Source organism: Apostichopus japonicus, chromosome 23 (genome assembly GCF_037975245.1).
Source record: "Apostichopus japonicus isolate 1M-3 chromosome 23, ASM3797524v1, whole genome shotgun sequence".
In the NCBI taxonomy this organism is placed as follows: Eukaryota; Metazoa; Echinodermata; class Holothuroidea; order Aspidochirotida; family Stichopodidae; genus Apostichopus; species Apostichopus japonicus.
In genome coordinates this window covers 15,275,181-15,288,791 of record NC_092583.1, presented here as the reverse complement: position 1 = coordinate 15,288,791, position 13,611 = coordinate 15,275,181, and the positions used below count along the sequence as shown (strand labels likewise).

The following is a 13,611-nucleotide window of genomic DNA, read 5'->3' as shown; positions in this document are numbered from 1 at the left end:
GTAGTGACACCATGGTAACTACATATTTTACTGTCCATTATGGTTCATTGATGTGAGGGCCCTAGTGACACTATAGTAAGTATATACTTTACTGTCCTAAAAAGTCCTAAAGAGATTATGAACCTAGTGAAACCATGGAATCTGAGTGACTATCTGTCATGCACCAGAGATAAAAGAACATTATTGCTACCAAGGTATCTACACTTATTACTAGGCTACATAGTCCATAGATATTGGGATGCTTATAACACCATGGTAACTGCAGACGAGTAGAACTTTAATAGCATCACCATACCATAATAATGCAAAACTGCATTGTATGGTTCATAGATACTGGGACACTATTGATAGCATGGTATCTACACTTATTACTAGGCTACATAGTCCATAGATATTGGGATGTTTATAACACCATGGTAACTACAGACGAGTGGAACTCTAATAGCATCACCATACCATAATAATGCAAAAGTGCATTGCATGGTTCATAGATACTGGGACACTATTGATAGCATGGTATCTACACTTATTACTAGGCTACATAGTCCATAGATATTGGGATGTTTATAACACCATGGTAACTACAGATGAGTGGAACTCTAATAGCATCACCATACCATAATAATGCAAAAGTGCATTGCATGGTTCATAGATACTGGGACACTATTGATAGCATGGTATCTACACTTATTACTAGGCTACATAGTCCATAGATATTGGGATGCTTATAACACCATGGTAACTACAGACGAGTGGAACTCTAATAGCATCACCATACCATAATAATGCAAAAGTGCATTGCATGGTTCATAGATACTGGGACACTATTGATAGCATGGTATCTACACTTATTACTAGGCTACATAGTCCATAGATATTGGGATGTTTATAACACCATGGTAACTACAGACGAGTGGAACTCTAATAGCATCACCATACCATAATAATGCAAAACTGCATTGCATGATTCATAGATACTGGGACACTATTGACAGCATGGAATCCACACATATATCACTGTCCTTCACGGTCCATAGACCTTACGATCATGACAGTGAAACCATAGTAACAACACAATCAAATGCCTTGTAGACTGTCTCAACTCATTCTACAGCTGACTATAACTTGCCTCCTGGTGGAAGATGTCTAGGATCCTTTCCTTTGACAATTCTTCAAAGTAGAGCCGGTCACACTCATCAAAGTCAGTGCTGACCGTCTCAGGGTTGTGATTCACCATGATGGTCTTACGTCCCATGTCACGTAGTGACCGGATGCAGGACACCGCACACCAATCAAATTCAACACTGCTACCTGATGGCAAATAAATATCATCATATTTAAGACGCTGGTTGCATAGTGCAACATGATTTATCCCTGCATCACATCCACTTTTGTTTTCAATTTGTTAAAATTGTCAGAAGTAAAGTCAAAACTTTTCACTTTTCAAAGCAATCGAACAATTAGCTTAGGCTTTAACACACTATTATGGCATATACACCCCCAGCCTAGCCAACTTCACATTTGAGAACTGGGGCAGAGTAGCAGAAGTTGTTCTCATTACACTGACAGCAGCATAAAGAGGACTCCTTGATATCAACATTACTACTGAACTAGCAGTTCACAACAAACCATTGGTAAAATATAACGCATGCATGCTAAACCTCTACGATCTTGTAATATTAATTCTGATTGTAGTTATAAGGTTTAGTGCCAACAAAATTTCTAAAGTAGTGGGAGAGAAGGTGGGGGAGGGGGAGTCCTCCTGGTCCCCCTACATGGACCTGCACCCCTTCTTGGGGTAGCTACCAGTTATTTAGACAAGAAGATATACTTCACTGATTTGGCACAGAACATGGTAATAAATTGAGTGTACCTGATGGGAAGTGGAATAAATTATAGAACACAGAATTGGCTTCTTTTTAAGAAACAACACCTCACTTGCAGAAAGTTGTCAGCATCTCACCTATATGATAAGGTCCACATCCAAGCACCATGATACCGTAATCATTGAAAACCAAGTCATGTTCCTGTGTGAAAAATTTTAATTCCATAAAAACTTGATATTTGCAGGATATGGAAAACACTGACAATCTGTTTTTGAATTTATTGTACGTATTAGTGCTTTTATAATTTCCAAATCACTGTACTGTTTACATCATTCTATTAAAATTGTAATATACCTACGGACATGAACATGCATCTTCTCTGGGGTTTCAGTGTACCCTTATTATTCCTTTCAGAGATGTGATATATACCTCAGGACCTAACTATTGGCTTCCTTTCCTGGGCTAACTTGGGCACCTTAGTTAAGGCCTTGAAAGGTCTTAACATTCTGATAAAACATGTCAACTTTTACGCAAAGGGCAATCAATTTTCAGAGCTGATAAATACCTAATGTCCTATATGACAGACTTCCCTTGGAGTTTGTTGTGTACACATTAACCTATCGAATGTGCTATATTATACAGAATGTCCTAACTATTGGCCTTCATGGGGTTTCATTTTGTCCCTAAATTATCTCTTTTCAGAGCTGCAGAGCTGTAATATACCTAATGCCCCATCTCTTAGCCCTCTCTGGGGTTTCCTACGTACCTTTGCTATCCCTTTCAGAGAAGAAATATACCTAAAGTCTTAGTTCTTGGCCTTCCCTGGAGTTACCTCCAATACCTGCCAAACAGCTTTGATTGTAACCTCCAATAGCTGCCATGTTGCCTTGCATAACCTCTAACAGTTGAAATACTGCCTAACATAGCCTCTTACTGTGTGATGTATGGTAGATTTATCCTTCATAGCTTTGTTTAAAGGTTAAAGGTCAACTCACCATCCCATTGTAGGTCATATACAAGTAATTGGTCTTGGTTGGATATTCTGCTGCCATGGTATCAATCTAAGAGCAAGAGGATAACTTGAGTAAACTTCTATACAAACATGCAGACTGTTGCTTCGGACCTTTTCATATTCTGAATTATATCATCCAAGTTGCATTTCAACTCAAAACTTAGACACCGGTATTGAGCTTTCCCAACTAGGGCAATGTTTTGTGTGAACTCTATTTATTATTGTGGAAGGATTGCATATTTGGCTGATAATTCAGTATACCTTATAGAGATTGTACTAACTTTAACACACTTTGAAACATGCATAGTAGGGTAGCCTAGGTGTATCATGTTACAGCCTAGGATATACCTCATAGAGATTGTACTAACTTTAACACACTTTGAAACATGCATAGTAGGGTAGCCTAGGTGTATCATGTTACAGCCTAGGTACCATGTAGGATGCAGTTAGGCTGCTTTGATTTGAGAAGTCACTGAGGGAATATGTTGTAAACACAACCAGATGTATTAAATCAAAACTAGGGCAAACATATTTATTTCACAATCATCAAGTAATGAGCAAAGTTAAAAAGACACTGACAAAACTTAAAGGCAGAATAACAACAAGCTAATTTTAAAGTAGAAATGTCTGACAGCAAAGAGAGGAAAAGTGGTTAGCAAACCGCTCATCGGCTGCAAATCGCTCATCGGCTGCAAAAGCCGCTGCAGGTAACATGGTCAACCTTGTTTCTGGCCAACCTTTATTTGTATTACGCTAGTGTTATCCAATCTCTTATCAAAGTTTGTACATCTCTGTTCTCACCTGCTTTACATATGGGTAAATCTCATGCTTTCTCCTCAGCTTTCGAGCATCGTCTTCTGATAATTTCAAGCATTCTCCAATCTGGTTGTCGGAGAATCCAGCTTCTTTGGCCTCTCTTAGTAACTCAGGGTCAATGTTGTCACTGAAAAGGATCACCAGACCACATTTATGTTCCAATACTTTCAAGTTCAGGTCAAGCTATTGTATGTTATATGAAGATGACTTTTATCATTAACATCATAGTCAGCTTTCGTTATCTCCCCCAAAAAAGGGGAAATGAAATATCATATGGCAATCATAATCATTCATCTTCTTACCTTGTGAAACCCTCCATATCTCTAGACAACCCTATCATGTAGGAGAGTTTGTGCAGGAACCACTTATCAATTGCAGTCAGTTCGTGAATCTCATTGACAGAGTAGCCATCGTGTAATGCCTGGAGTAAAAAGAAACAAGAGATATTTCCCTCATTCCATAGTACCTAGTGTCATTTAGTTCTACCTAGGACTTCAGTCTCACACAAGTATGCACAACAATCTCAGTTCTAACAAGTTACTGTATTTTATTTATTTATTTATTTTTTCCCCAATTTATTCACAATTATTAAACATGTATATCAGGGTTGTCCAACCTTTTGCAGAGGAGGGCCACATGGAATGATTATGATGAAGGAGGGGGCCGCATGAACCCTACGCTCGATTTTTCGATTTTTTGCCCGAAGCCCAAGGCAACAAAATGTGAGCACTGCGCGCGGAGCGCACTGATTTATTTTCCTTCCTGATAAAACAGATGAATAAAGTCCAGCCACCCCCCCCCCCCCTTCCGAGAGTATCACACAAACTAACTTGTATGCAGTTTTTTGGATCCAGAAGGTTCGAATGATTGATTATATAGCTTCAAATTGCTATCAATAAATCTGCTCACTAAAATTTCGCACCGTAGAGCATCTCTGGCGGGGCGGACGCAACCATGCGGCGGGCCGGACTGTGGCCCGCGGGCCGTAGGTTGGACAACCCTGATGTATATGGTACATTGATTATATTTAGATTTCCGATAACAACATAGGTATGTCATCTGAATGATACAACTGATTATTTTCATCATGTGAAAATTGATTCAGAATTGAGTATTTCTTCTTCTCCTCTTATACCGAAATATATGTATACACATCCAGAAAAACAAACCTTCAGTGCATGCAAAACTCACGCTTACACACGCGCAAAAAAGTACATATACATACATATACAAATACCCACGCACACACCTACATACACATACAAATACAGAGACGCACATGCATACAAACACGTACGTACGAACATAAACACCCACGTTACACAAGTTACTGTATTTTCTGGTTGAGTCATTTTCTTGACCAAATTAATAATTTAATCAAATTTAATTTAAAATTAATTAATTAAAAATCAAATTTAATAAAATAAAAGAATTTTCTTGACCCAAGTGATTGTGCCGTTCCTCCACTGTATTTGTGTTTGTTTTATGAATGTGTGTATTGGAAGTGGCAATACGGTGTGCTCTGCAGTAGCACACAACACACAGACAGTTGTCTAGTGTTGGCTTAAATGTAGAGGATGAGAGAAATTGGAAACGACAATGCGTACACATGTACTGTAGTGTCTCTGATAATGAGTTGGCTATTGACAAGGTGCCTTACCTTAACAACTGACTTTATTAACCAAAGTTTCTTCATTTTTTCAAAGCACGAGTATAGTTTACCTATCAATTTGCCCGGAATGATTATTTTGCTTCATATTTGTAAAGAACAATAACTAAAACAAAACATTTTACAAAAAAGACATGAGAATCCTCATGGCTAACATTCTTCACTTACCTTTGCAATCGCATAAATCCTGTTACTTGATGGAACTTTCATGGCAGACTCCAAATCGTCTGGCAATTTCTTTCCTACCGGCATCTGAGGAGCGAATCCCTTGATGGACGGATGGATCATACGAAGAGCTTTTTGAAGACTCTCCTCAAAAGAGCGTCCAATTGCCATAACCTGTAAGATAAGATTACCAAAATGAAGGCAAAATTCCTGAAAATTATAGAACAATGGTTGATATATACTTCACGGTTAATTAAGAAAGATTCATTATAAATGTAAACAGAACTGACATTGGTGTGATTTAATCAGACCACCTCTAAATAAATACAAACTAGTCTTCAATGGAAGATTTCTTGAAGTTGAAGAAGACTAACAGTTTACTGGTTTACAGTACGTAGGTCATGACTGAGGTCCAAAGAATTTTACATAAAACACAACTTGGCAGCAACAAAAAAGAGTTACAAAAGGCAGCATAGCAACTGTTGTAAGTCAAAACTAGCTGGATGGCATCTATTAGAGATTACAGATGGCAGCTATGTGCTGGATGGGTATCTATTAGAGATTACAGATGGCAGCTATGGGTTAACTCACCTCACCAACACTCTTCATGGCACTCCCAATCTCGTGGGACATGCCGTGGAATCTGTCCAAATCCCAACGAGGAATCTTCGTGACGATGTAATCCAGGCTAGGCTCAAAGCAAGCTGTTGTTGATTTAGTAGTAGCATTCCTTATATCTGGAAGGTTGATCCCAAGAGCTAACTTAGCAGCAATGAAAGCAAGAGGATACCTAGCCGGGAAAAACAACAAAGAGACAGTTTAGTTTATTAGAAAAAAAAAGGATCAGGAGGGACACTCAAGTCCCCATCAAGGACCCTATAGGAGAGAAAAAAAAACTGAAGACACAAACACTCAGACCTGATTAAAATGCTTAAAGTGCTTGTCCAAAGCATTCTTAAACCCATTCACACTACTTGCAAGTACAACTTTCTCAGGCAAACCGTTCCACTCTTTCGCAACCCTATTAGAAAAAAAGTTATGCCGAATATAAATCCTACTTTGTGACTTTTGGAGTTAAAGACAATGACCTCTGGTACAACTACTATTAGCAAACATGAAAAAGTCAGTGTAAACAAAGTCAGATGTAAACACTTTCATAAAAAGTGGCTCTCAATTTCAATTTGAGAGAATATATACATATATATAAATATATAATTCAAATTGTGGAATATATATATATATCTATAGCCTACTTGCTACAACACATGAAGCATTAAGGTGTTCAGTCTCATACTACATTTATTACTTGCTACTACACATCGACCCTTAAGAGCTACGTTAAACAATCTGATACCACATCAGGTACTTCGTACTAACATCAACCATTAAGAGCTAAATTATGCACATCAAACTTTGCAGATGAGGCGTACATACCACATATAGTACAAAATGAAATGCACCAACCCTTGTTGCTGAGATGTACAGTATCATACCACATTTAGTACTAAATAAACCACATCAACCTTTGTAGCTGAGGTGTACAGTATCATACAACATTTAGTACTAACTGAACCACGTCAACCCTTGTAGTTGAGGTATACAGTACCATACCACAATTATTACTAACTGAACCATGTCAACCTTCGTAGCTGAGGTATACAGTATCAGACCACATTTAGTACTAAATAAACCACATCAACCTGTGTAGCTGAGGTGTACAGTATCATACCACAATTAGTACTTACAAACACACATCAGCCAGAGCTGAGATATATATGATTCAGTCACACAGTCTGATATATGCTTCAGTACTTAAAACAACATACCAACCCTTAGACAATCTGATACCACCTCAGGTACTTAACAACCCATATATGGCTATGGTACTTTATTGTACAACATAACAACCCATATGGCTATGGCATACACAGAAGATATAGAGGAATCCTTACCCTGTTGCCTTGGAAGCTAAAGCAGAGCTCCTGGAGAGTCTAGCATTGACTTCAATGATACAGTATTCCAGGGACTTTGGATGTAGAGCATACTGGATGTTACATTCACCGACTATTCCAAGATGGCGGACACATCGAATGGCCGTCTCTCTCAACATGTGATACTCCTCGTTGGAGAGAGTTTGGCTGGGAGCAACCACGATGGAGTCACCTTATAGAGGAAAATATGAATCCAATCAATAACGGAAAAGTGAATCCAGTTAATATTGAAAATCCTCGTTGTGCATTTTTCAATGCCAACAAGTTTTGTCATATAACATTGAACTGATCTCAATAATGAACAAAACGCATTTCTTTTGTAATGTATACTATATTTGCTAATTAAATTGATCAATATGATGCTGTCTCTTTTCAATGTAACCGTAACTAACATATTTTTCTTTATACGATACCATCATTACTATAGACGCGTGGTGTTTACAACTATACAGAGTAAATGACCAGCCATAAACATTACTGCATAACGAGTGACTCACCAGTATGGACACCCAACGGATCAAAATTCTCCATGTTACAGACGGTAATACAGTTATCTGCAGCATCTCGGACCACTTCATACTCTAGCTCCTTCCAGCCTAATAGAGATTTTTCAATCAGAACCTGGTTAGAGAGGGCCAGAGCCTATTGGACAGAAACAAAAGTTTTTATAAGTAAAAAAACCTATGACAATAGCTTCTCTTCACTCTGACAAATATTCAATTCTCTCTTGTTTGAAACTACAAGTCCTCTCTCTACCTGCCATCAGTATTGCTAATAGAAGAAATGTTAAAAGTATGAATTATAAAACAAGCAGAAATATAGCAAAACAACTGCAGAATGAGTAAAACGTACTCCAGAGCGAGTAAACCGCAGAGCGAGTAAACCAAACTTTCGGTCAAATGCGTGTCACAAGATACTGCCGGGCCCCCTGATTGAGTACCTATAAGATGGTCAACTTACCTGTGTGGTTATTTTTGTGAGCTGTTGCCTGTTGTAAGCAACCCCAGATCCGAGTCCACCCAGAGCATACGCAGCTCGGATCATCACAGGGTAACCTATTTCTGATGCGGCCTCTTGGGCAGCTTCAACCTGCAACAGAGAAAATCCACCAAGATATTCTTCATTACCATTACTCTAACATTATTCTCTGCATGCCTCGGCAGGAGGCAAACTCAATATCTTTCTGATTATTCCCACCAAACAGTCCTTGGGGAAAGATATGGAGTATGCTACTACACTAGTGGCACATTGTAAATCCATCAATGTCCTGACTACTGCTGCTGAGACTTGTGCTTGCTATGTTGCCTTGTGTCGCGTCCGTCCCGGTAAGGCAGATTTCGATGGTCGCATGGCAGGGACGAAACGAATTACGTAAATTACCAGTCCAACGGAGATATATAATGATTTCGTTCTATTTATTTTGCAGGATTGATTAGACTTAATATGTTGAACCCTATATAATTAGTGGTACTCATATGTTTAACGTGCCTTTCACACACGGAGGCCTTACACTGTAAAGGTATACAGTAAGACTGAATTTGCTTACAAAACTGCCATACACGAGGTGAAACACATGATACTTTCATCCAATCATGTCACAAGACAGCAGCAGCCAATCACAAACTCTAAATATGTTTAATTCCAGGAAATCATTTAAGGGAAAGTTAACAGAGTATTTACATACATCTGCATATATTAAATATACATGAGGGTTCACGACACTTTGACAAAACACCTTGCTTCTTCTGTCTTTCTAGTGTCCAAATCCATTCTATGCTGCAGTCTCTGTTTCTGACTTCTCTAAACACGTAACCTTATTGTTTCAATATTTGGCATAATTTTTTACAACAAACTGACCCTACATATCTATTTGTGCAATTGCTTGACAGGACCTTTGTGGGAATAAATTTTGCATTCAAATTTGGCAGCCAGCCCGTAGATGTAACAACTGATGTACACACAACTTACGGTGTTGACTGCTACACTAGGTGCAACCTTCTCATTAATCTCCATTAGTTTCTCGTTGAAGGTCTGCCTATCCTCAGTTGCCATGATGGATTCCACTGGAGTTCCCAAAACCTGAGCAATGGTAAACAAAAGAAAACTTTAATACTTTCAAAGTTTTATACCTTCTGTCAAAATTGAAGGCTTTTTACATTTGTGTCAAAAAAATGTTAAATACATCTGACCATAGCTAGGAAAAGAAGCTTTGATAGGATTGAAAAATGCTGTAACGATTACAACCATCAAGCTACTACTCTCCACATGACCTGATCATTTTCTATCACATTTATGTTGTTAAATCAAGCATATCTTTATATGTAATCTTGTCATAGAGAAAAACATGTATGAAATGAAATGAAACATTGCTCATCACACTAAGTAATTGCTTTCAACACTGTTAATTCCAATGTTAAGGAATATCATTTGCCGATTATGTCATCCACAAAAAATTACCAACAACTGGCATAAAGTTTGATAAATCTTTGACTACCTTCACATTATGTTTCTGAAGAATTCCTTGCTTGTAGAGTTCCACGCCGCAATTCAACGCCGTCTGTCCGCCCATCGACAACAGAATCCCGTCCGGCTTTTCTCTCTCGATGACGTCCGTCACAAATTCTGGGGTGACTGGAACAAAGTACACCTTATCTGCTTGTTTTCTGCCAAACTCATTTGTTTGTACGGAGGCTATGTTTGGGTTCATCAAAATTGTTTTGATATTTTCTTCCTAGATGGATGCAATAAGTCGGATGAACACGTTACACACTGGAGTACAATGCACACGTTACCAATGAGAATTTTAGTACTTCTATAATATTGCAGTAGGGAGTTCTATCTAAAGAAAACAAAGTTTTTGAAATGAAACAAACAATGGGCGGAACAAGGAATCAAAGGATTAAGAAAACAAAATATGAAAAACTTTGTGGTTTAAAGAAACCATTTACATAGTTACCTTTAGAGCTTTGATGGCCTGTGAGCCAGAATAATCAAATTCACCAGCTTGGCCAATGGACAGACCCCCAGAGCCCAACACAAGGACCTTGGAAACCTGTAAGAGTAAAATATATGTAAATCATAAACCAACAAAAGGCAGGGTTTTATATATGGCAGGGTTTAATTTATACCACAGCAAAACCGGATAAATAATATCTTATTCCCGTCATCTCAAGTCAGATGTCCATTTTCAAGTAGCTGTATGCTGCTGTCCTTGCGACCCTCAACTCAAACCATTGTGACCTAGTTTTTTGACGAAGTGGCCTAGTTTTAGTTTTTCTTACAAATGACCTACCGCATACTGACTGATGAGTACAATACAGCGAATGATTTCTGTTAACGTGATTGGTTTCATTTTCTAATCTGGGCAGTCGTTGTTGTGAATGGCTGCACTGCCAGAAACACTACATATTGTGCTTCCTTTGGATGAATCAAAGCGACTTAAAATGGCAAATTGTAACCAGTCGTAGTCTCAAGTCCATGCGCACTGCCAGACTCTCTATGAGTGGCCATGTTACAATGGTTATCTTGAGTCTGGTCACGTTCAGTTGGGCGGTGGTCATTTGGTTTCGGTGGCGCCACTCTGCACCATCAGCTGCACCATCAGTTGCACCACAACACCTTGTCATATGGAAACTTACATCAATCCTTTCAGTCTTTTTCACCACAGGGCTGATGGTTGAGCCAATCGTCTGGTTTCCAGTCTTCACTAACTCCATGAAAATGTCAAACAGGAACTAAAGGGGGACCAAAAAAAAATTAATAAAATAAAGGATAATAATAATAATATCAGACAAGGATATAAACAGAACCAATAAATAAGCAATTTTTACTTGAAGGATTTTACTGTAATATTTTAGCCTAATATTTACTTAAATTTGTCAACAATTTAAAATATTGTAGATAAAAAATCTACATTTAAATTAAAAAAATAAACATATCTTAAAAGAGACAACACTATTAAACCCTCAGTATTGAAAGAACACTTTTTGAGTTAAGTAACGTGCCGACGCAAAATGCAGGATTCATGTAGCTGTGGGTGTCAGATTCTATTTTTTTGCATTTGAGCATGTAAATTGATATGCTGGTAAATACTACCAATAATCCAACATCTTTTACCTCTGTATCAGTCGGACCTCCTTTGTGCTCTGGATGAAACTGAGCTGTGAAGATTGGTTTCGATGTGTGCATTATGCCCTAAATAACAAAAATAAACAATATAGATTGTTGTAATCATGTATTGTGGTACTTACATTTAACACTGCTTTAACATCAAATAGCAATAACGTTTTAAATGTCAGTATTTCTCCATATACCAGGGATCTGAACTGAAAGCATATCTACCACTTCAATGAACAAGAATCTACCAGATTAAGCTTTTGAAAAAGGAGTATTTTCAGCAAATATTTACATGTATCCTTCAATTGTTTGAGTTTATTTCCAACCAATATAAATGATAAAATGGACGTGCAGGATCACTGAAGAAGCAATGATCTCTGATCATGCCTTTATCACATGGTGGCTTGAAGTTACCATGTGATAAAGGCATGATCAGAATTATAAATACAGTAGTGTTCTTTGCTTTATTTATTTTGTATGTTCAACTGACTCTGAGAACAAACTTTTCTCATCACAATCAGTTATTTTACAAAGATATTCTCTCATGTTTCAAACTGTAATTGTTACTTTCTTTCAAAGCATGCATGACATTTTATTGAATAATTCAAGGAGCAAAGCATTGACATAACCCGTCATCATACATAGGCATGGGAAGAATGAACAAAGGAAAGAAGAAACAACAGAATGTTTCAACAATGGAAAAAGATGAACAATGGCATGAAAAGACAATGGAAAGGATGAACAATAAAGAAAGAATGATGGTACATGCAATGATAAGAATGAACAATTGGAAAGGTACACTATAAGAAAGGACAATGGGAAAGGTAATGATAAGAATGAACAATTGGAAGGGTGAACTATAAGAAAGAACAATGGTTCATGTTGTGATATTAAGAATGAACAATTGGAAGGGTGAACTATATGAAGAATACACATATGATGATTAAACAATGGGAAAGAAGAACAATGAGTAGATTTCACACTCGTAAGAATTAACAATGGGAAAAGGTGACAATACCAAGGAAGAAGAAAGGGAAGAGCAAAAGAAATCAACACGGCAAAAAAACCGAAAATTTTGAACAAAGCTTCCGTTTTTCACCACGAAATGATGACGAATGTTCTGATGGTACATACCTCATTCGAGTGGTCATTTGCATTGACAAAGATCGGTTGCCACTCTGGTGGAAGAATGTCATCCTTGATAGCAAAGCCGTGATTTTGAGAAGTAATGAACGCTTGGCCGTTCAATGTGTTAATGACTGGTTGATTATGACCTCTGTACACGGTGAAATGATTGTCAAAAAATATATTTCATTACAATACTTTCGTAAACTGTATTGTAAAGTGATCATTACATTGACATGTTATACAAAAGAGGTATAATTCTGGAGTCATACTGTATGTACTAGGATGAGAGGATAACAAAGAAATTATGTAAATACATGAAAATTGAGTGATTTATAGGCAAATGCAAAATGAGAGACAAAATTCAAAGTATGCAAAACTGCTACACAAAATGTGTACACTAAATTATTCCCTGTGCAGGAAAACACCAAGTAGACTCAACAACCTGTAGTTGCAAGATCATGATCCCCAAACTGGAAGGGGTACATAACTAAAAGCTGATTAGATTCTAAGAAATCAATTTTTCTGAATCTTTCACAGTGTTTTCTACCTGTTTCCAAGTGGTAGTTTGTAAGCTGTGGCTCCAGCAGCCAGGGCTGTTAGTTGATTTCCCATACAGATCCCAAACACTGGAGGAGGTACATCTTGATCGATGATCTGAATAAAATATATTAGAACAGAATAGAATAAAATACAATAAACAAAAATAAAGTAAAATAAACTAACCTAAACTAAACTAAAATAAAACAAACAAAATAAGATGAGACGAGATGAGATGAGATGAGATAAGATAAAAATAAAATAAAATACAATACAATCAAATAAAATACAATCAAATACAATCAAATCAAATCAAATCAAATCAAATCAAATCAATAAAATAAAATAAAA

At 37.4% G+C, this 13,611-nt stretch overlaps 1 protein-coding gene across 1 annotated transcript in view; it reads right to left on the bottom strand.

The window, feature by feature from the left end:
• The window catches only part of LOC139964617 (carbamoyl-phosphate synthase [ammonia], mitochondrial-like), a 33,105-nt gene that overhangs the window by 11,240 nt on the left and 8,254 nt on the right, over positions 1–13,611 (bottom strand). The window contains exons 8-24 of the mRNA XM_071966369.1: positions 13,271–13,377; positions 12,730–12,871; positions 11,596–11,673; positions 11,118–11,213; positions 10,436–10,531; positions 9,974–10,210; positions 9,448–9,558; positions 8,440–8,568; positions 7,977–8,121; positions 7,441–7,651; positions 6,080–6,278; positions 5,492–5,662; positions 3,957–4,075; positions 3,640–3,781; positions 2,822–2,887; positions 1,964–2,027; positions 1,130–1,311 (exon numbers count right to left, since the gene is read on the bottom strand). Coding sequence (XP_071822470.1) covers positions 1,130–1,311; positions 1,964–2,027; positions 2,822–2,887; positions 3,640–3,781; positions 3,957–4,075; positions 5,492–5,662; positions 6,080–6,278; positions 7,441–7,651; positions 7,977–8,121; positions 8,440–8,568; positions 9,448–9,558; positions 9,974–10,210; positions 10,436–10,531; positions 11,118–11,213; positions 11,596–11,673; positions 12,730–12,871; positions 13,271–13,377 — 2,295 coding nt within the window. The remainder of the gene's footprint in view (positions 1–1,129; positions 1,312–1,963; positions 2,028–2,821; positions 2,888–3,639; positions 3,782–3,956; positions 4,076–5,491; positions 5,663–6,079; positions 6,279–7,440; positions 7,652–7,976; positions 8,122–8,439; positions 8,569–9,447; positions 9,559–9,973; positions 10,211–10,435; positions 10,532–11,117; positions 11,214–11,595; positions 11,674–12,729; positions 12,872–13,270; positions 13,378–13,611) is intronic.